General features: G+C 37.5%; 11 protein-coding genes across 12 annotated transcripts in view; 5 read left to right on the top strand and 6 right to left on the bottom strand.

Annotated features, from left to right (window-relative positions):
• Nucleotides 1–845: 845 nt before the first annotated feature.
• On the bottom strand, nucleotides 846–3,316 carry LOC100634649 (tubulin-specific chaperone C-like). The gene is made up of 7 exons (XM_003387049.2): nucleotides 3,149–3,316; nucleotides 2,948–3,093; nucleotides 2,616–2,828; nucleotides 1,441–1,550; nucleotides 1,320–1,398; nucleotides 1,139–1,270; nucleotides 846–1,086 (listed from the first exon to the last, which is right to left on the bottom strand). Exons 1-7 carry the CDS (start codon nucleotides 3,282–3,284, stop codon nucleotides 955–957), a joined length of 948 nt encoding a protein of 315 aa, XP_003387097.1. The 5' UTR covers nucleotides 3,285–3,316; the 3' UTR covers nucleotides 846–954.
• On the top strand, nucleotides 3,317–4,550 carry LOC100634524 (splicing factor U2AF 35 kDa subunit-like). The gene is made up of 8 exons (XM_019997407.1): nucleotides 3,317–3,390; nucleotides 3,435–3,522; nucleotides 3,574–3,640; nucleotides 3,687–3,760; nucleotides 3,867–3,938; nucleotides 3,988–4,121; nucleotides 4,167–4,229; nucleotides 4,276–4,550. Exons 1-8 carry the CDS (start codon nucleotides 3,347–3,349, stop codon nucleotides 4,415–4,417), a joined length of 684 nt encoding a protein of 227 aa, XP_019852966.1. The 5' UTR covers nucleotides 3,317–3,346; the 3' UTR covers nucleotides 4,418–4,550.
• Nucleotides 4,513–5,933, bottom strand: LOC105312969 (probable G-protein coupled receptor 157). The gene is made up of 3 exons (XM_011406023.2): nucleotides 5,191–5,933; nucleotides 4,957–5,136; nucleotides 4,513–4,861 (listed from the first exon to the last, which is right to left on the bottom strand). The coding sequence occupies exons 1-3, from the start codon at nucleotides 5,914–5,916 to the stop codon at nucleotides 4,658–4,660; spliced, it is 1,110 nt and encodes a 369-aa protein (XP_011404325.1). The 5' UTR covers nucleotides 5,917–5,933; the 3' UTR covers nucleotides 4,513–4,657.
• Nucleotides 5,934–5,967: 34 nt separating this feature from the next.
• Nucleotides 5,968–7,273, top strand: LOC100633005 (uncharacterized). The gene is made up of 6 exons (XM_003387036.3): nucleotides 5,968–6,040; nucleotides 6,085–6,165; nucleotides 6,235–6,355; nucleotides 6,641–6,747; nucleotides 6,889–7,065; nucleotides 7,130–7,273. Exons 1-6 carry the CDS (start codon nucleotides 6,029–6,031, stop codon nucleotides 7,142–7,144), a joined length of 513 nt encoding a protein of 170 aa, XP_003387084.1. The 5' UTR covers nucleotides 5,968–6,028; the 3' UTR covers nucleotides 7,145–7,273.
• LOC100633133 (transmembrane protein 218-like) lies at nucleotides 7,161–7,712 on the bottom strand. Its single transcript, XM_003387037.3, has 2 exons — nucleotides 7,543–7,712; nucleotides 7,161–7,473 (listed from the first exon to the last, which is right to left on the bottom strand). Exons 1-2 carry the CDS (start codon nucleotides 7,650–7,652, stop codon nucleotides 7,227–7,229), a joined length of 357 nt encoding a protein of 118 aa, XP_003387085.1. The 5' UTR covers nucleotides 7,653–7,712; the 3' UTR covers nucleotides 7,161–7,226.
• Nucleotides 7,713–7,727: 15 nt separating this feature from the next.
• On the top strand, nucleotides 7,728–8,476 carry LOC100632878 (UPF0686 protein C11orf1 homolog). Its single transcript, XM_003387035.3, has 3 exons — nucleotides 7,728–8,001; nucleotides 8,167–8,254; nucleotides 8,306–8,476. The coding sequence occupies exons 1-3, from the start codon at nucleotides 7,786–7,788 to the stop codon at nucleotides 8,413–8,415; spliced, it is 414 nt and encodes a 137-aa protein (XP_003387083.1). The 5' UTR covers nucleotides 7,728–7,785; the 3' UTR covers nucleotides 8,416–8,476.
• Nucleotides 8,445–10,451, bottom strand: LOC100634397 (mitochondrial import receptor subunit TOM40 homolog). Its single transcript, XM_003387047.2, has 6 exons — nucleotides 10,271–10,451; nucleotides 9,932–10,098; nucleotides 9,566–9,664; nucleotides 9,368–9,513; nucleotides 9,167–9,326; nucleotides 8,445–8,845 (listed from the first exon to the last, which is right to left on the bottom strand). The coding sequence occupies exons 1-6, from the start codon at nucleotides 10,407–10,409 to the stop codon at nucleotides 8,600–8,602; spliced, it is 957 nt and encodes a 318-aa protein (XP_003387095.1). The 5' UTR covers nucleotides 10,410–10,451; the 3' UTR covers nucleotides 8,445–8,599.
• A 90-nt stretch (nucleotides 10,452–10,541) lies between these two features.
• On the bottom strand, nucleotides 10,542–14,793 carry LOC100634275 (centrosomal protein of 120 kDa-like). The gene is made up of 17 exons (XM_003387046.3): nucleotides 14,671–14,793; nucleotides 14,322–14,521; nucleotides 14,055–14,147; nucleotides 13,840–13,975; nucleotides 13,630–13,787; nucleotides 13,384–13,473; nucleotides 13,223–13,315; nucleotides 13,002–13,172; nucleotides 12,736–12,948; nucleotides 12,314–12,626; nucleotides 12,067–12,259; nucleotides 11,912–11,996; nucleotides 11,734–11,864; nucleotides 11,596–11,670; nucleotides 11,373–11,547; nucleotides 11,062–11,297; nucleotides 10,542–10,941 (listed from the first exon to the last, which is right to left on the bottom strand). Exons 1-17 carry the CDS (start codon nucleotides 14,714–14,716, stop codon nucleotides 10,686–10,688), a joined length of 2,664 nt encoding a protein of 887 aa, XP_003387094.1. The 5' UTR covers nucleotides 14,717–14,793; the 3' UTR covers nucleotides 10,542–10,685.
• Nucleotides 14,794–14,873: 80 nt separating this feature from the next.
• Nucleotides 14,874–16,728, bottom strand: LOC100632751 (cytochrome c oxidase assembly protein COX15 homolog). The gene is made up of 9 exons (XM_003387034.3): nucleotides 16,640–16,728; nucleotides 16,396–16,594; nucleotides 16,173–16,308; nucleotides 15,926–16,112; nucleotides 15,688–15,864; nucleotides 15,553–15,631; nucleotides 15,323–15,477; nucleotides 15,163–15,276; nucleotides 14,874–15,065 (listed from the first exon to the last, which is right to left on the bottom strand). The coding sequence occupies exons 1-9, from the start codon at nucleotides 16,700–16,702 to the stop codon at nucleotides 14,928–14,930; spliced, it is 1,248 nt and encodes a 415-aa protein (XP_003387082.1). The 5' UTR covers nucleotides 16,703–16,728; the 3' UTR covers nucleotides 14,874–14,927.
• Nucleotides 16,729–16,789: 61 nt separating this feature from the next.
• LOC100634149 (protein MAATS1-like) lies at nucleotides 16,790–19,227 on the top strand. The gene is made up of 7 exons (XM_019997431.1): nucleotides 16,790–16,893; nucleotides 16,946–17,022; nucleotides 17,073–17,230; nucleotides 17,570–17,716; nucleotides 17,847–18,022; nucleotides 18,157–18,274; nucleotides 18,501–19,227. The coding sequence occupies exons 1-7, from the start codon at nucleotides 16,824–16,826 to the stop codon at nucleotides 18,802–18,804; spliced, it is 1,050 nt and encodes a 349-aa protein (XP_019852990.1). The 5' UTR covers nucleotides 16,790–16,823; the 3' UTR covers nucleotides 18,805–19,227.
• Nucleotides 19,228–19,365: 138 nt separating this feature from the next.
• The window catches only part of LOC109582604 (uncharacterized), a 7,290-nt gene continuing 6,630 nt past the window's right edge, over nucleotides 19,366–20,025 (top strand). For both annotated transcript variants that reach the window (XM_019997424.1, XM_019997425.1), the window contains exon 1: nucleotides 19,366–19,857. In XM_019997424.1, coding sequence (XP_019852983.1) covers nucleotides 19,713–19,857 — 145 coding nt within the window. In that variant the 5' untranslated portion in view covers nucleotides 19,366–19,712. The remainder of the gene's footprint in view (nucleotides 19,858–20,025) is intronic.

Genomic DNA, 20,025 nt, shown 5'->3' with positions numbered 1-20,025 from the left:
AATGATACAGTTCTTTATACGCAAGAGACAAGCCTCATATATTGGCTGAGGAGCATCAAGCTATCATTATTAGGTGCTGGATCATGTACTGGACAAGCTCTGCTTGTTGACTGCAGGAATATTGTACTCAAAAACGAGAGCACCATCACAACTAACAGATCGCCAGTTAATCGAAACGACCAATATTACATTCGAAGTTCGACCGTCACCTTCACTGTCAATCCCAATTGTACTTCAAGAATCTGCAGCCCATTAAGAATCTTCCTTTTTGTCTCACAGGCTGATGCCAGAGAAAACGAAGAATCAAATTTCAATCGCATTGCCTGTGCTAGCCCCCCAGAAAACATCTACTGCATAGAAGTAATGCCAGATATGCCAGCTGTCCTAAACATAACAGTAAATTCATATTATTTCATTCGTTGTGAAGACGATCCAAGTTGCTCCTACATCAATACAATAGAGTATAACTCGACTGGTTATGACTATGAAGCCACAAATGCTCTTGCAATTGATACGACGACACTTCGAACAGGCACAGTATCAACCCTGACTATACGCAGTCGATTTGATCCTGTCATACACCAGGACAGAGACTCGTTCTGTGTCATGATGCGTCTGACTGGAACGTGTGTAGGGATACACTTTGTGAACATCAGTTTGTTCAAATGGTACGATCTTGTCTTCTACCCATCCCTATTCTTGGGTATCATCCTGATCGTGGTAGGAGTCATTATTGGGTACTATTTCTACAGAAAATTCAAAAACAAGAAACTGACAATGACTAACAGAGAAGAGACTAAGCAGAACCATTAAAAGTTTATTATTCATGAACTAAGTGAACTGAGTAGGATAATAGGGTTTGACAATATTAACACATTATAGTGACTATAGGTTAGGCATACCCACATGCACACATACATAAAAATAGCATTTTTTAAAAAGAAAGATTAATTATTATTCCCCCAAGTTTGACTCTCTATGAGCCTGTGGCAAGATTGACCAGTTTGGTGAATGTTCTTTGGATGAAAGCCAATTAAAATCATTAACTTTATCCCAGTTATTGACTTCAGGCGACAGCCCTGATAGCTACAAAGGTAACAAAGTGAGAAATACTCTACATAAAAACTTTTTTCCTTACAAGTAGATGATCATTATAATCCGGATAGGACCAGTTGTAAGGGGCAAACTGGAGTCCCTTTGAATCTTCAATTATAGGCCGACTAGTAACATGGAGATAGAATACTGAGTTGGTGGTTGAGTGTACACGAAGCTACAGACACATATAATAATGTGACAAGCAGTTCAATGAAAGCTCTTACTTGCTGACAAGACACAACGAAATGAGAATTGCTGCAGTCTTCGACAAAGATTGATCTCTGAATGGGACCAGATAATATCCTAATCAGGTTTTAGAGTAATGGTTTATTGAAGGCTCATTACTTTGTGCCTGTGCATTTACTGATGGTCAGAGCTCCTGGAGTGCCATATATTCTAACAGTGCACGAAGACAAATCAGAAAAAACGACATCAGAGCCATTAACTTCTGAAGGCTACACATTAGGAACCATAATGCAATCATAGAACAGTAAACAAAAACACCAGTAACAAGATTATAGTGGTACACAGAACTAATACAATTATACCTACAAAGCAGTGGAAGCAGCATGTAGCTATAGTCCTAGGGTTTCCTCAAATAAAATTAAGAATTTTGGTAGAAAATTTTGACAAATTTTGTAAAGAAGCCCATTTGGTCCATTGTCACAAATCTGTGACAAGCAAAAACCCATTTCTTTTATTGTCACTATAAATTAAGGAATTTTGCCAGATTTTTTAGCAAATTTTAAAAATTCATAAAAAATCTAATTTTAATTGGAATCAGCTCAAACTTGCTACACAACATAAAAACATGTATATGCATCAGATAAAATTATTAAAATGGAGAATTCTCTCCTAGTCATTTTTGATGAAATTTGGTCAAAAACCCTGTACTATAGTACAGGGACTTTGGTTCGATTTTTGAGTAGCTTTAAAAAATCATAAAAAATCTAATTTTAATCGGAATCAGCTCAAACTTGCTACACAACATAAAAAATGTATATGTATCAAAAAAAATTATAAAAATGGAGAATTCTCTCCTAGTCATTTTTGACGAAATTTGGTCAAAGACCCTGTACTATAGTACAGGGAGTTTGGTCCGATTTTTGAGCAACTCAAAAAATTCATAAAAAATCCAATTATGGTCGAAATCAGCTCAAACTTTCTATGGAACACAAAAACATGTATATGTATCAGGAAAAATTATAAAAATGGAGAATTTTCTCTTAGTCATTTTTGGCAAAATTTGGCCAAAAACCCTGTACTATAGTACAGGGACTTTGATCATCACATTTTTGATTTTGACCAACTTTAAAATTCACTAAAAAGGGCTGAACACTATGCCAAAATCCTGTGAGAAACCCAGCTTATGAACTTATGATGACTGAAGAATTTGCTATTGAAAATAGTTAAACTTTCTATGCAGCATAAAAGTATTGATGCTAAAGATTCACAGCCATTTTTGGCATGAAAAATTGCATGCATGAAAACTAATAGTAACATTACAAGTAAATAAGTACCTGTAAGTCAATGGTACTGTCATTCCTTTCTTTCACAACAACAGCATTTGAAGCAGTAAATGCACTAGTCCCTAGTTCTGGTAGAGGATCAATAACCTTATCAGACGTCTTTGAAGTTGCAGTCTTCTTTGTACGAGATTTAAAAGAAAACTTCTGCTTTGGGAGCAACTCTTCCTCACTCTTATTTACTAACTGTTGGAGTTCAAATACTTTCTAGAGAGAAACGAGATGCCTAATATAATTATTATTTCATACAGAATTACACATTGACATATTGTTTGTCTATTCATAAAGTTAATAAGTAAATAAATAAAATAATATTTTTGTCTCACTCGGTGGTATGTCTTGACAGTGAATGGTGCTATAAAAAGTGATGAGTCAGATATTAGCTTTGTTAGTCCATTAAGCTTTTTGGAAATTTCAGCAAAAGTATCTTTTAAAGATTCCTTTGGGGTTTGAGGGATTGAAGCTACTAAGTCTATAAAAAATATAATAAACTTAAAAAATTTAAAATAATTAATTTAAATATTGACCATCAACTTCCTTCTTCTTTGTGGCAAACTCTGCCTCAAAATAATCTTGAGTTTCTTCTGCTTTATGAGTTTCCTCTCTCCTCTTTTCAATGGCTATTTTTAAGGCATCATTTTGCTCTTCACTGACTGACGCCATTGTGATGGGCGTGACCAATGCTCTCAAGAAAAAGAGGCGTGACCAAATGTCCATGTGTCAACATGGCGGAGTATTTAGCATCTATTTTTGGTACAGAAAAAGACAAGTAAGTACAAGATTGTTGTATGATGCCTTGTATGTTCTGCTTAGAGTCAATTGTTCATTCTATTTTAAAATCGGAGCCTGCAGACACGGAGAAAGATGCTCAAGACTCCACAACAAACCAACTTTTAGTCAAGTGGGTTTATAAGGAAAGCATTCAAAGTATTTTATATTTTTGTAACATCAGACTATTGTACTTCAGAATATGTACCAGAACCCCAACAATTCAACGCAGAACCCCAGTGGCTTAATGAGTACGCTAGTATTGAAATACATTGATCATTTCAGTTTCATTCCTAGCTGTAAGTCCTGAAGTTGAGCAGGCTCATTACGAAGAGTTCTTTGAAGATGTCTTTATTGAATGCGAAGAGAAAGTAAACACATTAATTACGTTGTGTTTGCCTACTCCCTCCTGACACATTACCCCTTCCCTCTCTATACCTATACTGTACATACGCACACTCTCCTTCTCTCTCCTAGTATGGCCCCATTGAAAAAATGAATGTGTGTGATAACTTGGGTGATCATCTTGTTGGAAATGTCTACATCAAGGTCTGTCATATATAACTCTTCTCTTATAATCCACACAGCATATATCCAGTTTCGTTTTGAGGAAGATGCCGAGAAAGCCGTCCAGTCGCTCAACAACCGCTGGTTCAACGGGCACCCGATACACGCCGAACTCTCTCCGGTGACCGACTTTAAGGAGGCGTGTTGCAGACAGTATGACATGGGGTAAGACTCGCCTGATTGTCACTTGAACTGTTTATCGTGTAACAGGGAATGCACTCGCGGAGGCTTTTGCAATTTTATGCATCTCAAGCCAATATCTCGAGAACTAAAGTAAAGAGAATATTCTTGATAATTTTTATATTTATTTTATTTTTAGACGTTTTCTATACAGCGGCAGTAGTAGTAGTAATGATAGACATAGAAGGAGTCGCTCGCGGAGCAGGGACAGACAAAGGTCGCCGTTTCAGAATCGAAGTAATCGACGGTCTCGGTCAACCTCTCCTCCACATTACAAGTGACATACACTTCTCATCTCTCTTACTTTCTCTCTTTCTCCTCTTTGATTGTATATTGTTTTGTTTTTCAAACATTCTCATTCAATGTGTATCATGTGTTTGTCTTTCAATGAATTTATACCAAAGACATAAAAAACAAGTATTATTAACAGTGTTCAATTCTTTAAAATATGTTTACAAAGCAACAAGATAAGATACTTGTGTTATAGTTTCTTACTTATAACAAATCTCTTTAATATAATGCTATTCTTGTGTCGAAGCCTGATCGGTATCAATTTCATCAGGGTTAACAATCAATCGACTTTTCATTTCTATCTTCTCACACTTCCAAGTCTTGCAAGCCTTGTAGCTCTTTTTAATGCACTTGAAATAAGCACTTCGAACTTTAGCATTTAACAGACAGAAAATCAAAGCATTAAAGAAGCCTTGCCCAGAGTCACCGATTCCCTTAATAGGAGAGAAATAGTGTCATGACTCATGAGTTATAGAAAGGTGTTTGTTTGTTTAAAGATAACATACATGGTAATGGATACAACACTTACCCCTAGGACTAGCAGAATTGTTACAAGTGTGCAAGATTTATTATTAGAGTACACTGTAATGATTCCAAGGAGCTCACTCCATATTCTCAGGAATACAAATATGATTGGTACTGCCAATAGCTTCACTTCTATCATGTTCATCCTGAGTTTATCTTGATTTGAAATTTCCTTCTTTTTTGTCTATATTTTAATAATAGTAAAAGAGGTTTTTTTTTATTAAGCTGATGCACTTACTTTTAGTCTAAGATACACTAAAAGTGAGATACATATGAAAGGTATGATGATAAACGAAACATACATCCAAAGACTGTTACCAAAGAACAGTGTAATAATATCCCTTGAATCTAATTTCTTACTCGAATCTAATTTCTCAGTTGGATTTGAGTCAATTACAAAAGAGCACCAGCCTGATCCCCCAACAGGTGCATACCCTAGTTTACCAGTGGGCAGGAACCAGACCACTATTAAGAGTGGGAGTCCATAGCAGATCAAGTAAAAGAAATAAAGAGATCGTTTAGCAGTTTTCTTGTTGTCTGTCATTATGCATATGTAAAAGTAGACGGCTATGGCTATTGTCCATAGGACTGAGGAGAGGTTACCAAACACTGCTATTGTGGCCTGGCCTTTGCATAGAGTGTTGTAAGTCTCGTAGTGTGGGGGGAGTACAAGTGGGTCCTCATGATAGAGATGAGAGTCAAAATTTATTATAATCCCAAAAAGGTTTGCTGCCACCGTTAGGAGGTCCATAGCAGAGATGTGGACTATAACCTCCCTGGCTTTATTCCTCAGGTCCTTGAAGAAGACATAAGATAAGATGATAAGGGCTGCTCCCAGTATGGAGAGAGCGCATGTGATAGCAGCAATCACTCTGATATAACCAGGAATGATATTGAGATGCCCACCAACACAGTAAGGTGGCTCGGATATGGGAATCTCTGCCGAGGAATTGTCACTCTCCATCTATGATATGAGACACTGATATCAGCTGAAGTAAGCGTGGGAGTACTGCTCATGGGTGGGGCTCAAGTTAATAGCCACGACCACAGCTGACTGAGTCATTTTATTTTCCAAAATGTCCTTTCTGGTTAGTAGCTTTTTCTTTAGCTTTCCTGTTATTTTTGCTTTTAGGGAAACATAGAGAAGGCCTTAAATGATGCCGGGAAAGATATACAAAGAGTTGTTGATGATGGGATGAATCTCACCATTGGTGTAAGCAATACACTTTTATATTTATTATGGCATCAATATATAATACATTGCAACATGTTCATCATGCAGGATAGACTCAGGCCTGGTAATGTCGTCCAGTTGACTTCAAAGCTTGGCGGGAAGTGTCTCCGTGTGACAGAGACTGGTGCAGTGGATTGCTATGGAGAGGGAGGACCAAAGGCATCTCCTTGTGAGTGATATTCTTAATTCGTAGTATTAAGTGGTGCAATAAATCAGTTTAATCATTTATTTACTCATGACTAATCCTAGTGTAGATTCCAATATGTAAACATTGGCTTATCCTGTTCACGTTATTATTTACACCTTTATCTCTAAAGTGTCAATCCACCCAACATAATAGATCATAGTGCAGCTATTTGTAATAGTTTCATTGCTACAGTATAAACAATTATGTCAGTTCCAGACATACCTTTACTATTAGTACAACCTTATTAACGTTTAATAATCTTTATAGGTCATTTCATGATACTTCAGGGCAGTATCCCAAACACTATCAGACTCCATAATGTGTATCAGCCCCAATACTTCCTTGCCATTAACAGAGGATACTTCATTGGGAATGTAAGCAGCTAAACTATAAATTGAAGGCATTGCTGACTTGTACACAGAATGTGCTAAGTTGACTTTGGGGCCTAAGTGGGTTGTGAGTCAATTTCAATAAGGATATTGTATATCTTTCATTTCTTTGCTGCATCCCCTCAGGGTCAAGGTGGCAAAGACTGTGACTTCTATGCTACCATTTCCAATGGGCAGTATGCTGTATTTGAGAGTGCATCTGAGATGGGGTCGCACATTGGAGTCCTCCCATCAGGACAAATATCAGCTCCCGCACAGACTAATAAGTCGACCGAAGCTACTCATTTTGCTGTTAGATTCATTGTAAGTGATTATTTATTTATTTATTTTATATTTATTATTATTATTATCATCATTATTATTAAAGAGGAGGGGTCCATGAAGAAAAAAAGGAAAGAAAAGAAAAGCTAAAGAACTAGTGATTTGTCACAAATATAGTTGTCATTGTCCTTTCCTTGTTATTATTATTGTTGTTGTTGTTTACTGTGCAAAAGTCTTGCACGGATTGGGACTGCCCAATGCAGTGCGCCAATCAATGAGCAACTGATAGCAACACTGACCGCTATCAGGAGCAACAACGAGATACGCACAATAAAGAGATTATCAATGTCTTCTATGGCGGGGGAGGGCTGACTGGAGTCGGAACGTGGGTAGAGGAAAAGGATTAGATTTGCCAACACGAGGATCAATAAAACAACAGGGATACCATATCTATTAACATAAAAGAGGGAAATTATGTATATATAAAGATCTAAATTTTATTTTTAATAATTGTCTTACCTAGCTTTTGGTATGAATGCCAATATAACTACAGCTACTATTGATAGTGCCCATACAATTACCAATACCAGGAGACCAATACCAATCCCTAGACCAGGAACAAGAGCCATTGATTATCATCAACTGATGACCACAGCCACCATGATTATTATGGGTGTGGCTCAATATGTTACCATAGTTACAAAGGTGTGGCTCGTAGCTTGCTGGAGCTAAAATTTTCACACTCTGATCAGTGTCAATCTAATGGCAGTCGAGCAGCCTAGTTTCACTGGTTTTCTCAAGGCCAGCGGGCAGGCCGAGGTATGGGACGATGAGTTCGACATGAAAAAGTTCCAACAGTTCGGCTGGAGGACAACAACCAACGAGAGCAACTACTCGACAGACACTTTAGTTGGAAACTGGAACGAAGAGAAGTTTGACGTCAAGTCACTTAGTAAGGCAAAACCATTGCCATCACAAGTAAGACTTTAGACCTAAAGCACAGATAATGCATGCAAAGCAATGATGAAAGTTTCATCTTTCAATGAGTTATTTCTTACTTACATCTATGCATCTATTGCAACTCACACATTTTTTGCAACTTCAAGAATCAAATAATTGCATGCAACCTTTCAATTCCTGTAGTATGATCATTATTTTGAAACAACATACAAAGCTGGTTACTCTCAGCCAAAGAAAAATCCCCAGACACTTCCAAAAAGTCGCAGCACAGGTATTATATAATAGAAAATAAAGATGTATTAAGACGAAATGTCTTTTCCAGAAACATACAGAGCTTTCCCTGGCCACCAACCATCTCTTGATCTCCCACAAGCAAAACAGCAGTACAACTCCTTTTTAACCACTTCAAGAGAAGCATACGGTTCACCATAAAAATATTTGTATAATTATTAACAATCTAATAAATATTAACACTCATAGAGTGCTACCATTATTATACATTAAATACACATGTAAATAATAATAATAAGTACATTAAATAATAACTTAATAACAAAAAATCCAATTTTCCAAAATGATACATACACACATACATACATACATTAACTTATAATCTTTAGCCAATCATGAAACCAACCCCAAATTTAGCTTCATTATTTATGTGGTTGAGCTGTCCACTTATAAGAAGGTTGGCTGGTAGTGGGTCCAATCTCTTCTCTATTAGTGCACCTATTGTCCATTTTGAGTCCACTTTGCCTTTAAATGTGGCAGAGCCGTTGCCAACGTCGTAGCGATATCCAATGGCTGATACAGTCTCACCACTCATCAGACTACCTTCACATTCAGCTACTAGTGTTAGCTCCTATCATACAGTAAGTAATAAGTTGATTAGATATTTTTAAAATGGTCATAACTCAAAATATTGAAGTCAGAATCGGCTCAAAATTTCTACATAGCATAAGGACATCAATATGCATCAGAAAATGTGATATAAATTGGGGGTGATTTTGGAGCCAATTTTTGAAAAAAGGCTATAGCCTTGGGTATTTTCAGAAAATAGCATATTTTTAATGGTCATAATTTGAAAAATTGACGTCAGAATTGGCTCAAACTTTCTACATAGCATAAGCCTTAAGGACATCAATACTCTGTACAATTAAATAAATAAACTGATTTCTCTTACCTTAACATTTGGTATTTTCTGTACATATGAAAGGTACCACTGCATTCCTATTTTAGCTGCAGCCTCCCAAGATGATGTCTTGTATGTTCCTCCAACGGAGAGTGCACCCAATTCCATACCACCACCTTTCTGTATTAGTAACTCTGTCCCTAAACTTAACCTAAAGAGACAGAGTAAGTGATGGTTGGTTGCTCCACTTGCCTTGAAGTTAGTGATTGCAAATATTGTGCAACAGCAATGACTGATCCTGATATGACATCAGGGTTAGCTAATGTTAATGATCCTGTGTAATCCTGTCCAAGATAATCAGCAGTCCCCTGATATCCTACCCACTTAGAGCCTTGAGTCTAAAATAAGAATTTAATCCTGCATAATGCTCAGGTGTCTGTTGCATAATACTTGTGCATTGATCCTTAGTTTCAGGTTTTTGTACTGATGCAGGAAGACACCAGTGAAATTACCAGTGGTACCAATGTCTCCAAGAAGAACTGGACGAAACTAGAATAATAATAATAACTCATAATAATAAACTTGCTAATTTTATTTCACTAGCTAACACATTGGTACTAAAGACTAGGCCCACAACTAAATCTATTGCTGGAAATTCGTGGTTACTTTGATCTTTAGGCCCAAAATAGCCAAGAATAGCTAGCAGGTCTATTCAAGGCAACATTATACATCCTTACAACATTAAAGTAACTGCAATAGGTCTGCCTTGTGTATGGGAATGGCTACACTATTTCTTGTTCAATTGCTAAGACTCACATCATTCTCTCCAACTTTATTGTGTCCCACATAAGTGGCTCCAAACTGCCACTGAGAAGGAGCAGAGCTTGAGCCCAAAGTGACCGTATGTGATGTCTGAAAGTGCTGACTCAGACCTTTCTGTAAGACTAACTTGCAACCATCAAAATTGCTTGGAAGAATAGACTCTACCAGTAAAATTACAAAAATCATATAAAAAGTGGAATTCCCCATGCAAATTCTCTCCACCAACAGATAAAAAGTTACAGTGCTCATTCCTCAAAATCAGGATAATTGAAATAATTTTATTTTTAATTTTAATATGTGCTGAATACTTGACTTATTTTAATACAAAAATACCTTTTGTCTTTTTCCCTATCTCTTCATATTCCCCTGGATTCTTGAGTGGAGGAGACTCTGGGCTAGAAGCCTGAGGTGATGGCGTAGGGACGACTACAGGAGGGACAGGAGAAGCAATAGGAGGACTCGGGGCAGACATGATGAAAGTACACAAACACGTGGTCTTTAAGAAGCATGTGTGGCTCATAAATAAATAATAATTTAATAATTATTGAGCCACACCCAATAATTAAAAGTTCAAGAATTCTAAAATTAACAAAACAATTAATTATTTTTTAAATTTCTTTAGGTGGTAAAATGGGTAAAAGATAAGTAAGAACTCTAGAGCTAATTCTAATAGCAGTACATTGTGTGATGATACAGAAAATATAGACAGGGGCTGTGTGGGTTAGAGTCTCATGTGCCTGAAAAGGTATTAAGAACTAGAATTATAAGTTGATCTCTTCTCTAATAATGCTTCCTGTATCTTCTTGTCCAGTTTCTGTATGGTTGGGTCAGCATGAGTGTACACTCCAGTCTGTAGGAGGATGTTCCTCTCTTCAATCCATCTGGCAATGTTAGCGTCGATGGTTTGGAGACGTGGTGAGGTGAGTATGGGGGTGGTTTGTCGGGTAGGAGTATGGCGAGGGGATCCTGGTACAGGTGTCTTTGATAACGCTTGAGCACGTAATCTATCAGTAAAAATAAAAGAAAAAGAGAAAAGAAATAATAAGAGTTGATGATAGAGTTCAGCATCGACCATTGGGATAAAATGATTTCAAAATATTTTCTAAAATGATAAAACATCCAACCTTTGTGTCTCATCTTTAATCTGTTGGAGCTGTTGCTGTAAGGACTGCTGCTCTTCAGCTCTGAGATACTTGACTCTCATAGCCTCCAGCTCCAGCTGCTGCTTCTTGAGTTGGTCCCTCATTACAGTTTGCTCCCTGTGCTTCAGTGATGCTACCTCCTTCAGTGCCTTGCTCCACTCATCTTTGTAATGCTGCTTCGACTTTGTCACTGTTTCTAGCTTGTGCTCCAATTCAGCCTAAATTGAAATACATTGGATTATAATTAATATCATAATACCATCCTAGTACTACGCTATGTTTCTTTCTCTTACCTTCTCTAGTTTCAATAGCCCTAGTTCTGTTTGTAGCTGTGTCTCCGACGATTGTGAATGAATCTTGTCTTTATACATTTCAAACTCAGCTTCTCTCTGAAGGAGTTTATTCTCCAGCTCACTGACCTGTCTCCTTGCTCTATCCAACTGAATGGCAAGTTCCTTTGATTTGAGTCTATTTTTATTGAATTATGTAACAAAGTATTGTTGCTGCAATATTTACTTTTCAATTTGAATGTTTCCTTCCAGTTCAGACAGAAGCAGTCCTTTCTCCCGTTTAGCATCATACTGAAGAGACCTACAGTGTATTATGAATTAACACACACAATAATGCAACTTCATATAGTTCTCTCTCTCTGACCTTTGTTCATCTTCAAGTCTTCTTTGTGTGGATACCATGTCTTGCTCTCTTGCCTTCAGTTTCTGTCTCTGTGACTCTAACTCTTTAAGAGTTTTCGCCAGCTGTCCCTCTAGACTTTGATAATAATCCATCTAGCAAAGGAAATATTGATTTAAGAAAGATAAAGCAGGTCCTTTACTTTTTGTTTCAAAACGTCTTCTCTCTGTTTATCTCTCTTTTGAAATTCTTCTGCCAGTAGCTTCAGTTGAGTTTCTTCTTTTTCCCTATCACACCATAATGACATCATAATGACATCATAATGACGTCATAATGAGAGACGCATTATGAGCTCACTTGAGTCCTTTCATAAATTCCTCTTCTTGTTGCATTTTCCACAACTCAAGCTCCATGGCAGTTTGATATTCCAACTGAGGCTTAGGGGCTGAAGAGGAATGAGGGACTGTCCCTCTAGTAGTGGGACCTGCCACTACCTCTCTTCCTTTAGCTCCAGTGGGACGTGACGTCAACTGATCAAACAAGAGAGTACCTGTACAATTAACATTAATCAATTAAATAGGAGGGCTCCCTATAACACACGTACCTCCTCCAGACTGTGTTACATTGCTGGTTTTAAGAGGAGAAGAAGTAGGAGAGGAACCAGCAATGAGCGAAGAGTATTTCTGATGCGATTGCATGACTCTTTTCTCTCCTCCTTTTCGCCCTCCCCCTCCTCCCACGGACTGGGATAACAGCAAAGGACTCGTCTTGGGAGAAGTGAAGGTTATTCTGGGTGGAGACGATACAGTGGGCGTGGTCACCGGAGGACTTAGCGAGCGAGGAGAAGCTAGACTAGTCGATGGTTTAAAAGAGGAACCCCTTCCTGGTGGAGATGAACTAGACACTTCTTCAAAAGACTAAAACATAAAAATAAAAGAACAAAAATAATAAAAAGACAGCAAGTAAAAATTATTGACAATATTGTGTATACTTAAAATAAGGGGAAGGGATCTTAGATCATCTTACTTGTGCTAAATTCCTCTTAGCTGAAGCATGTCTATCATCAGGTGATTGTGAAGTTGAGTGAGGCTGGGCTGTAGCAGGTAGTGTATTTGAAGTGGGGGGAGGTTGAGGTGTTGAAGAACTGGCAGAAGATGAAGAGCTGGAGACATTGTGGCCATCTTCCTCTTCTTGTCCTTCCTTGAGTGATGGAACTGGGGAAAGGGACTCACTACTCTCCTATAAAATAAAATTTAAAAAATAAACATATATTTTAATGATATTAGCTTCACTTTGTTCTCTTGTACTGCTAGTGTTACGTTAATACTGGGTGTGGTCCCTCCGCCCAAGCCACTTGAACTAGTAAGTGAGCAGGAGACAGAAAAGAACTGACTATTAGCTAAAGGTTTAATGGGAACACTACCAGAAGACAATACTACCATAGACTCATTTATCAAATCAACCTAGAGAGAGGGAGAGTAAGTACACAAGTAGTCAGACTAGTTTCACTAACCCGTATATCCGGTTGAGCTAATAGTAACTGCTTCATTAGAGTAGGCTCTGACTTGACACGGACTGATGCCCTCTCGGCTTGAAAGTCACACGGCTATTAAAGAAGAAACATAATTACATGTATATGTACATATGCTATGATCAAGAGGTAGCAGAGCTTACATCAGTCAGTACTTTAAAGTCTTCAGTCATTATTTCATTCCCGAGTAATGAGTACCGGAAATGATAGCTGGTGCCTTTTGCTGTACTAATCTATTAAATAAATGAATCTGAATTTATACTACACATTATATACTTTAAAATATAATAAATACATATAGAATATAATATAAAATATATTAATATATAGAATGAATAATAAATAAACACATCATAAGCTCTCCATTGCTGTTAACCATCAGTACTTACCTTGTGTAAGTTCTGTGGGTGTGAGAGTGTGAGGGACACAGTGTGGAGTCTCTGACGACTGCTAGGAGTACCCAACAAATACCAACCATTACCCTCGTCTAGTATCATAGGAGGCAGTGAAAAAGAGGGAGGGGTTTGAGAAACTGAAGACGATGAAACTATAAGAACAGTAAAAGAGGAAATATGACGATGTTGGTATGTAAGACTTACAACTAAGTTCCCCCTCTTCCTCTGTAAAGTGTTGTTGTTGTTGCTGTTGACTGTCAGCCTCTGATGTCAGTGATATTCTTAACTCAAGTCTTTTTCCTGGATACTGTGACTGTAATAAACTATACCAGTGATTGGCCTATTAGCAAAGGGAGAGGAAAGGGAAGGGAAGAGATGAGGAAAGTAGTGATAAAGATGGATAAAGATGGTGTACTTACTGTTAGTTGGTTTGGTTGTTGCACGGATCTCAAGTCCAGCTTTATGTTACCGCATTCTATCCTCTTTAATGTAATTCTATGGACACAATAACACTGAGAGAAAGAGAGGGGAAGGAGAAAAAAGAATAATCCTTCCAGAACATAATACATTAGTATTGTCCCATACATGTATATACAATTATACATGTAATTAGATCTATTTAGCTAATGTAAACTACACGTATAAACACTTAGAGCTCACTCATAACAATCCACTTCAACGCTTACAATTAGTTTGATCGGTGTCCTTTGTAGCTTGTGCTCCTGTAGTGCCTTCCTGCTCATCTCCCAAGCCAGTTCATTATTGATAACAATATGTCCACTCCCTGTTATCTGATTATGATCAACAGGATCAGATTGTAAACTCTCTCCAGAGAACTTGACTTCTATCAAGAGGTCATGGCCGGGTTTAGCAGGGAAACCTCTGCCTATGGAAGAGTGTGAATAAACAAACCAGCCACGCCCTGCGAGTATGGCTATAAAGAAACTACAATGTCTCTATGTTTTAAAGTAGGGGAGGGTTAGCTGTCCATAGGTCACTAAGTACAAACAATTAACGAGGAGCCTCGTCCCTTACCTTCGTGTATGCCAACCACCACTAATAGTTTCTCTTCAGCTGCCATTTTGTTACCAGGTCCACCACGCACTAATGGGTTAAAAATTCATTGACCACACCCAGTACATTGCTGCAAACTGCAAAGCCTGCAATAATTAATTTTTACAAAAAGTTATTAGGTACATGTACATTGTTTCTATAATAAATGTATTACATACTGCAGATACTATTGAAAAAATACTCTTTTTGTTAAAAAAAATTGAACAAGACCATTCATTCTACAGTTTTGGAGCTTTCTTTCTCAGCTCGTGCATTAGCCAAATGGCCAGTGAGAGTAGAGTGACTGATCCAGACTGATGAGCAGCTGCCAGTGACGTTGGAACATAATAGAGCAATGTACTGATACCAAGACCAACCTACATTAATAATACAAAGCATAAGCCATTAATACATTTTTTGTTGTTGGCAGCTCTTAGTGTCAATAAGATACATCGATTCTACACATCACCTCACCTGTATGAATGCCATTCCAGCCATACAGTTAACAGCCAAACGAGCACGTGGGGACAGTCCCACTCCTCTAGCCATTGCCCATGTACCAACAACAAAGAGAAGAGTCGATGTACCCTAAGATTAAAAAAAGTTTTAAAATTTTTAGAAATTTTAGTCTCACTAAGATCCTGTGATCAAATTGAACTGTGGTTGGATTTTCGAAAAAGTTTTTAATTTTAGGAGACAGAGCAAGTATATCATCAGGGATCCACTGTCCGGCCATCTTAGGAAAAGAATTATAGACCAACCCTGCATCCAGGCCAGCTACAAAAGCACCTATAAACAAATCATCAATGCTAAAAATAGATTTGTAGAATCATTGATACTATAATTAGTAACAACAGTGTGTACCTGATAGAGCTGTAAAGAAGGTCATAGCAACTGCTCCATGAACTAGACCTCTTAGTCTACCCAACTGAGCAGGAGTGCCCTAGAAAAAGTGTTCACATCTTCCCTCTCTCATAATCTTTCTCTTCCTTCTCTTACATTCTGTTTCTGAATTGGTAGTAAAAGCCCCAGTGTAGTGTAGAGCATTGATGAATAGAGGAAGATGGCAGTGCCAAGATGAGCTGCTAAACGATACTGACTGACACGTGGTACATCACCGGGTGACTTGGGCTTAGACTCTAGACCACTCTTCACCATATACCAACCCAGCAATCCCTGACATAAAAGAAATTGACATTATTACTAAGAGTACGCAAGGTTTTAGACCTTTCCTTACTTGGAATAGGATAACACCAGCATAAAATCCAAGACGGGGTTTAACGTGTTTGGGCACCCACTTCTTAAGGAGAAAGAAACCTGCCGGAAGAGCAAAGGTAAGACCAATAGCCCGTCCCCACATTCTGTGAATATACTCCATGTAGAATATCCTTTTAAAATCAGCAAGAGTGATATCTTTATGAACACTGAGAAAATATTTAAAAAATATTAATAATTATTGATAAAAATTATTGCATCGAATTTACTATTCATATTCTGGAAACTGCTTGTATCTCTCAAATTCTTCGTTCCATTCCTTTTCTCCTCGTGGTGGCTTCATTCCTTTTATAATGTGCCATCTGGTCATACTCAGACCAGACTCTGTCAGTCTTGTTAGGCCCCCTGTTACAATAATCATACAACAATTAATTGAAAAAATTTACAACTAAAAATATTAAATATTATTATTATTATAATTATTATTCCCACCTATGATGACAGATCCAATGACCATGACACAGCACCCACCCAACCAGTATCCAACAATACGATCAGTTCTCTTTAGTTCCCTAGTACCATTGCTTAGTGTGTCACTAGCAAAGCTTCTGGTTAGACACTGTCTTAATGAACTGGAGGTCAAACCAGGTGATTGGGAGGTTTTAAATAATCCCCTGGTGCCAGTATGCCTCTGTTAAAAATAAAGAATTAGCAAAAAGTCCATAAATAAACTCACTATTGATGAAAGCATCTTCCCAACTGGAAATCTGAGCAATACCACCACCATGCTGTTAGACATTGTTGCATCACGTGGGTGGGGCTCAAATCAGCTCCACCCACCAATGTTGCTTAGCAACAATTTGATGGGCGCGGTTTATCACACCCTCGACGTTGCTTAGCAACACACATTGGCTAACAAAATGGCGACCGTCACTCAAACTGTTCAAAGACCTTTTGTGAGGCCCCAGCGCAACTATGATTACTTATACGGTAAGAAAAATTCACTAAACAATACCTCTAATAATAAATTATCCTTAAATAGACCCAGTGTTCACTCTATCCAGTCAAAAAGATCATGCAAAGGAGACTTATAAATCACAGACTAGTGCTGATAAACTGGTAGGATACCTCATTGATAGTATAATTTGAGCTCATTTCTGCCATAACAGTACAGCTCTCCTAACTATAAGACAATGTTCAGTTGTCTCCGTCATTATCCCAGGCAGACCCTCAAGCTTGACATGACTGATCCTGTTCCTAAACATGTCCCTCGTTACTGGACTGGCTACACTGAACAAGCCAGGGAGACTATCCTCAGATACACCAGGTGAAGCTCTTTATAATAATGCATGCTAGTATACATGTACAATAATTGGGTCTTTTGTTCAAATTTTGAGCAACTTTAAAAATTCCTTAAAAATCCAAATTTGACTGGAATCAGTTCAAACTTTCTACATAAAATAAAAACGTGTATATGTATCAGGAAAAAATTCTAAAAGTTGCAAATTCTATCTTGGTGATTTTTGACAAATTACCTTGTACTATAATGCATAATGTAGTTCATGGTATTTTTGGAGCAATTTTAAATCCACCAACATGATTATGATCAAAATAAAAATTTCATCAAAATTCTAATGCATGATTATTGAGATTGAATTATTTTTAGGTTCAATTATGATCCTTTGGTAAGGCTACCACCTAAATACTATCCACCAACTGATGTTGAGGGACAGGATCGTCACAAGTTCTTCAGGAGACCCATCATTCCCTTCCTACCTCAAATGCCACCAACAGTTGTACTAGCACCACAACAGTAAGCACAAGAACTATTATGATAAATAGAATAATTATTTTGATTATATTTTCTATATAATGCATGTAATATCTATAATGAGGCATGTAATGTATTCTTTAAAATTTAATGTTATTTCTCTTTTAATTAGGATGATTACTAGTAAGGATAAGTTGGAGCTCTCACTTGCTCCTCCAGCAACAAAGAGTGTGTACATTCAGACTGACTATAGGGACAGTGAGACACAGACTGATCCTTATTCACCAGAGTTTGTCATTAGGCCAGGATCACAGCCTGAGCTATTGACTATAGCATCACTTTGCTATGGTAAGGGGGAGAGAGAATACATAATGTGTGATCAATAAGCACAATAGTGCTAATATACATAAGAATAATACATGTACATGTACACTATAGTACATGACCATGAAGCTTTTTTGTGTTCTCTTCTTTTATTGAAGGTCGTGGTTTGCCTGCTGGATTAGCTGAGGTTGAGATTATAGAGAGAGCAAGAGCTAAGAGAGTATGGGAGGCCACGCTACCACCATTGAATGACATGACACAAATAGAAAAGAGAAGGTAAAGACTGTACAACATATCGTACATATATGTACATGTACAAGTACAAGCAGCATATTTTAGCAATAAATGCACATTTATAACAATACTATGGAGCATGGACTTAGTTGACTCTTTTTACATGTACATGTACATGATATGATATTAATAATTGTGCAGTGTAATCTGCATTACAAATATAGTTTTATTATTATTATTATTATTGTTGTTATTATTATTTTGTTAGACGCATGATGGAGGAACAGGAGTGCCTTGAGTGGAGCTATCGTGAGAAAGAGATTGAAGCAATACAGGATGAAAGGATGGAGCTATTGAAGAAACTCCTGGCCCAGAGAGAGGTCGATTATCAGACACTCAATGACAAGAGACTGGAATATCTATGGTTAGTGGAAATTACATGTACATGTACCAATAGCTGGAAACACATGTACAAGTATCACCGTACTTTAAATACAATTTTCATATCACTGCGAATTCAGTTTATTTTAGTTATACATGTACATGTATACTTATCAGTACTCTGGTCATAATTTTTATGCTACATGTACACGTACATGTAATTTATTTGTGGATAAAACTCAGCAATCCAGTCCAGTATAGTAGATGTACATACTGGTTTCTTTGCTGTATCTACATGTACATGTTACCACTTATATGATTAATTGTTTTGTGTGAATGAGGCTTAAGACTAAAGGATTTGGTTATCTTTGTTGCTACTAGTACAAAGGAAGGGCTGGACTGAGGGATTTATGTAGGACAGCTGTGGAGTGAGTGAGAGGCTTGAACTCTACAAACAATGGTCATGTTCTTTAATTGACTACTAACCAGTAAGGGCTGGACTAATGAGCACCTGATAGTAGAGTATTAGGAGAGGGTTCATTATTAGATTATAATGTCAGAGGCGTATTTAGGGGGGGCTGAGGAGGCTTGAGCACCCTCCTCATGGCTGGGCTCAGAAAAAATTACTCCAATCCTGGACTCTTACATCACTACCAAGCCTCTTAGCAAAGTTATCTAGCCCCCTTATCATTATTTCAGCAGTTTCCAGTGCTTTAAGGAGCAATCAGAAATACCAGTAACATGGAAATGATCTTGGCCCCACCCGTAATTGACGAAAATGCAGAAAAAGGCCGTTTTACCGCCGTAAAAGTGGGTGTGACCAAAATTGCAGCACACTTCGCGCGCCATCAGCACCCCCTTTCCAGATTCCTACGTACACCCCTGAATGTGGTTTAAAAGGTTGTTATTCTCTTAAATGAGAATAACATGTCTAGTCATATTGTCTGTACAGTGTCTCAATTGTGGTAATATGAAAGAGAGATCTGAGAAATCACTAATTACTTATTTACATGTAGCTTGTTCTAATGCATAAACATGCAGCGAAACTATAAATAAGTCCGTTTGAGTGTTTCATCTCACAGTTTCATTACAGTGAGGAATGAAGATGTATTCTATTCTACTGGTTCTTTGTATGACCTCTTATTCATTATCTGCCAGTAGTACACTTGATGGTACTTGTGTTAATCCTACTACTTTGTCTTTCATTGAGAATTCACTGACTAATATCAGTGATCAGCTTAAAGGATCATCTAATGGAGTGAGTGAGAGTATAACGAGTGTCACTAGTCTACTCCAACTGACGATGCTAAAGGAAATGATAGGATCTTACAAGGAGAGTTCAACTAGCAATAGTAATGAAGAAGGATTGGCTATACTGAAACAAATTGAACTAATACTAAACACTTCTACTG

Source organism: Amphimedon queenslandica, unplaced genomic scaffold (assembly GCF_000090795.2).
Source record: "Amphimedon queenslandica unplaced genomic scaffold, v1.1 AMPQUscaffold_13373, whole genome shotgun sequence".
Classification (NCBI taxonomy): domain Eukaryota; kingdom Metazoa; phylum Porifera; class Demospongiae; order Haplosclerida; family Niphatidae; genus Amphimedon; species Amphimedon queenslandica.
Note: the sequence above shows the minus strand (reverse complement) of the source record. Positions and strands in the feature narration are given on the sequence as shown.

Excerpts from the sequence above, each read along its gene's own strand:
- LOC100632751 (XM_003387034.3), bottom strand. The coding sequence starts at position 16,702 with ATGTCTAACAGCATGGTGGTGGTATTGCTCAGATTTCCAGTTGGGAAG. Across the intron at positions 15,865-15,925 it reads CTGGTGTTATCCTATTCCAA|GGATTGCTGGGTTGGTATAT; the intron begins GTAAGGAAAGGT and ends CTTTTATGTCAG. Across the intron at positions 15,478-15,552 it reads CTTCTTTACAGCTCTATCAG|GTGCTTTTGTAGCTGGCCTG; the intron begins GTACACACTGTT and ends ATTTGTTTATAG.
- LOC100634524 (XM_019997407.1), top strand. The coding sequence starts at position 3,347 with ATGGCGGAGTATTTAGCATCTATTTTTGGTACAGAAAAAGACAA. Across the intron at positions 3,391-3,434 it reads TTTGGTACAGAAAAAGACAA|AGTCAATTGTTCATTCTATT; the intron begins GTAAGTACAAGA and ends TGTTCTGCTTAG. Across the intron at positions 3,523-3,573 it reads ACAAACCAACTTTTAGTCAA|ACTATTGTACTTCAGAATAT; the intron begins GTGGGTTTATAA and ends TTGTAACATCAG.
- LOC100634149 (XM_019997431.1), top strand. The coding sequence starts at position 16,824 with ATGGCGACCGTCACTCAAACTGTTCAAAGACCTTTTGTGAGGCCCCAG. Across the intron at positions 17,023-17,072 it reads AGACTAGTGCTGATAAACTG|TACAGCTCTCCTAACTATAA; the intron begins GTAGGATACCTC and ends CTGCCATAACAG. Across the intron at positions 17,717-17,846 it reads GTTGTACTAGCACCACAACA|GATGATTACTAGTAAGGATA; the intron begins GTAAGCACAAGA and ends TCTTTTAATTAG.
- LOC100634275 (XM_003387046.3), bottom strand. The coding sequence starts at position 14,716 with ATGGCAGCTGAAGAGAAACTATTAGTGGTGGTTGGCATACACGAAG. Across the intron at positions 13,474-13,629 it reads ACCCACAGAACTTACACAAG|ATTAGTACAGCAAAAGGCAC; the intron begins GTAAGTACTGAT and ends TTTATTTAATAG. Across the intron at positions 13,316-13,383 it reads ACTTTAAAGTACTGACTGAT|CCGTGTGACTTTCAAGCCGA; the intron begins GTAAGCTCTGCT and ends CTTCTTTAATAG.
- LOC100633005 (XM_003387036.3), top strand. Across the intron at positions 6,166-6,234 it reads GGATGAATCTCACCATTGGT|GATAGACTCAGGCCTGGTAA; the intron begins GTAAGCAATACA and ends TTCATCATGCAG. Across the intron at positions 6,356-6,640 it reads AGGACCAAAGGCATCTCCTT|GTCATTTCATGATACTTCAG; the intron begins GTGAGTGATATT and ends TAATCTTTATAG.
- LOC105312969 (XM_011406023.2), bottom strand. The coding sequence starts at position 5,916 with ATGGAGAGTGACAATTCCTCGGCAGAGATTCCCATATCCGAGCCACCT. Across the intron at positions 5,137-5,190 it reads TAGTGTATCTTAGACTAAAA|ACAAAAAAGAAGGAAATTTC; the intron begins GTAAGTGCATCA and ends ATTAAAATATAG. Across the intron at positions 4,862-4,956 it reads CAATTCTGCTAGTCCTAGGG|GGAATCGGTGACTCTGGGCA; the intron begins GTAAGTGTTGTA and ends TCTCCTATTAAG.
- LOC100632878 (XM_003387035.3), top strand. The coding sequence starts at position 7,786 with ATGGCAGTCGAGCAGCCTAGTTTCACTGGTTTTCTCAAGGCCAGCGGG. Across the intron at positions 8,002-8,166 it reads CAAAACCATTGCCATCACAA|TATGATCATTATTTTGAAAC; the intron begins GTAAGACTTTAG and ends CAATTCCTGTAG. Across the intron at positions 8,255-8,305 it reads TCCAAAAAGTCGCAGCACAG|AAACATACAGAGCTTTCCCT; the intron begins GTATTATATAAT and ends TGTCTTTTCCAG.
- LOC100633133 (XM_003387037.3), bottom strand. The coding sequence starts at position 7,652 with ATGGCTCTTGTTCCTGGTCTAGGGATTGGTATTGGTCTCCTGGTATTG. Across the intron at positions 7,474-7,542 it reads GCATTCATACCAAAAGCTAG|ATATGGTATCCCTGTTGTTT; the intron begins GTAAGACAATTA and ends TTATGTTAATAG.
- LOC100634397 (XM_003387047.2), bottom strand. The coding sequence starts at position 10,409 with ATGTCTGCCCCGAGTCCTCCTATTGCTTCTCCTGTCCCTCCTGTAGTC. Across the intron at positions 10,099-10,270 it reads GATAGGGAAAAAGACAAAAG|AGTCTATTCTTCCAAGCAAT; the intron begins GTATTTTTGTAT and ends TTTTACTGGTAG. Across the intron at positions 9,514-9,565 it reads AACTAAGGATCAATGCACAA|ACTCAAGGCTCTAAGTGGGT; the intron begins GTATTATGCAAC and ends TTCTTATTTTAG.
- LOC100634649 (XM_003387049.2), bottom strand. The coding sequence starts at position 3,284 with ATGGCGTCAGTCAGTGAAGAGCAAAATGATGCCTTAAAAATAGCCATT. Across the intron at positions 1,551-2,615 it reads ACAGTACCATTGACTTACAG|CCTTCAGAAGTTAATGGCTC; the intron begins GTACTTATTTAC and ends CCTAATGTGTAG. Across the intron at positions 1,087-1,138 it reads ATTATAATGATCATCTACTT|CTATCAGGGCTGTCGCCTGA; the intron begins GTAAGGAAAAAA and ends TTACCTTTGTAG.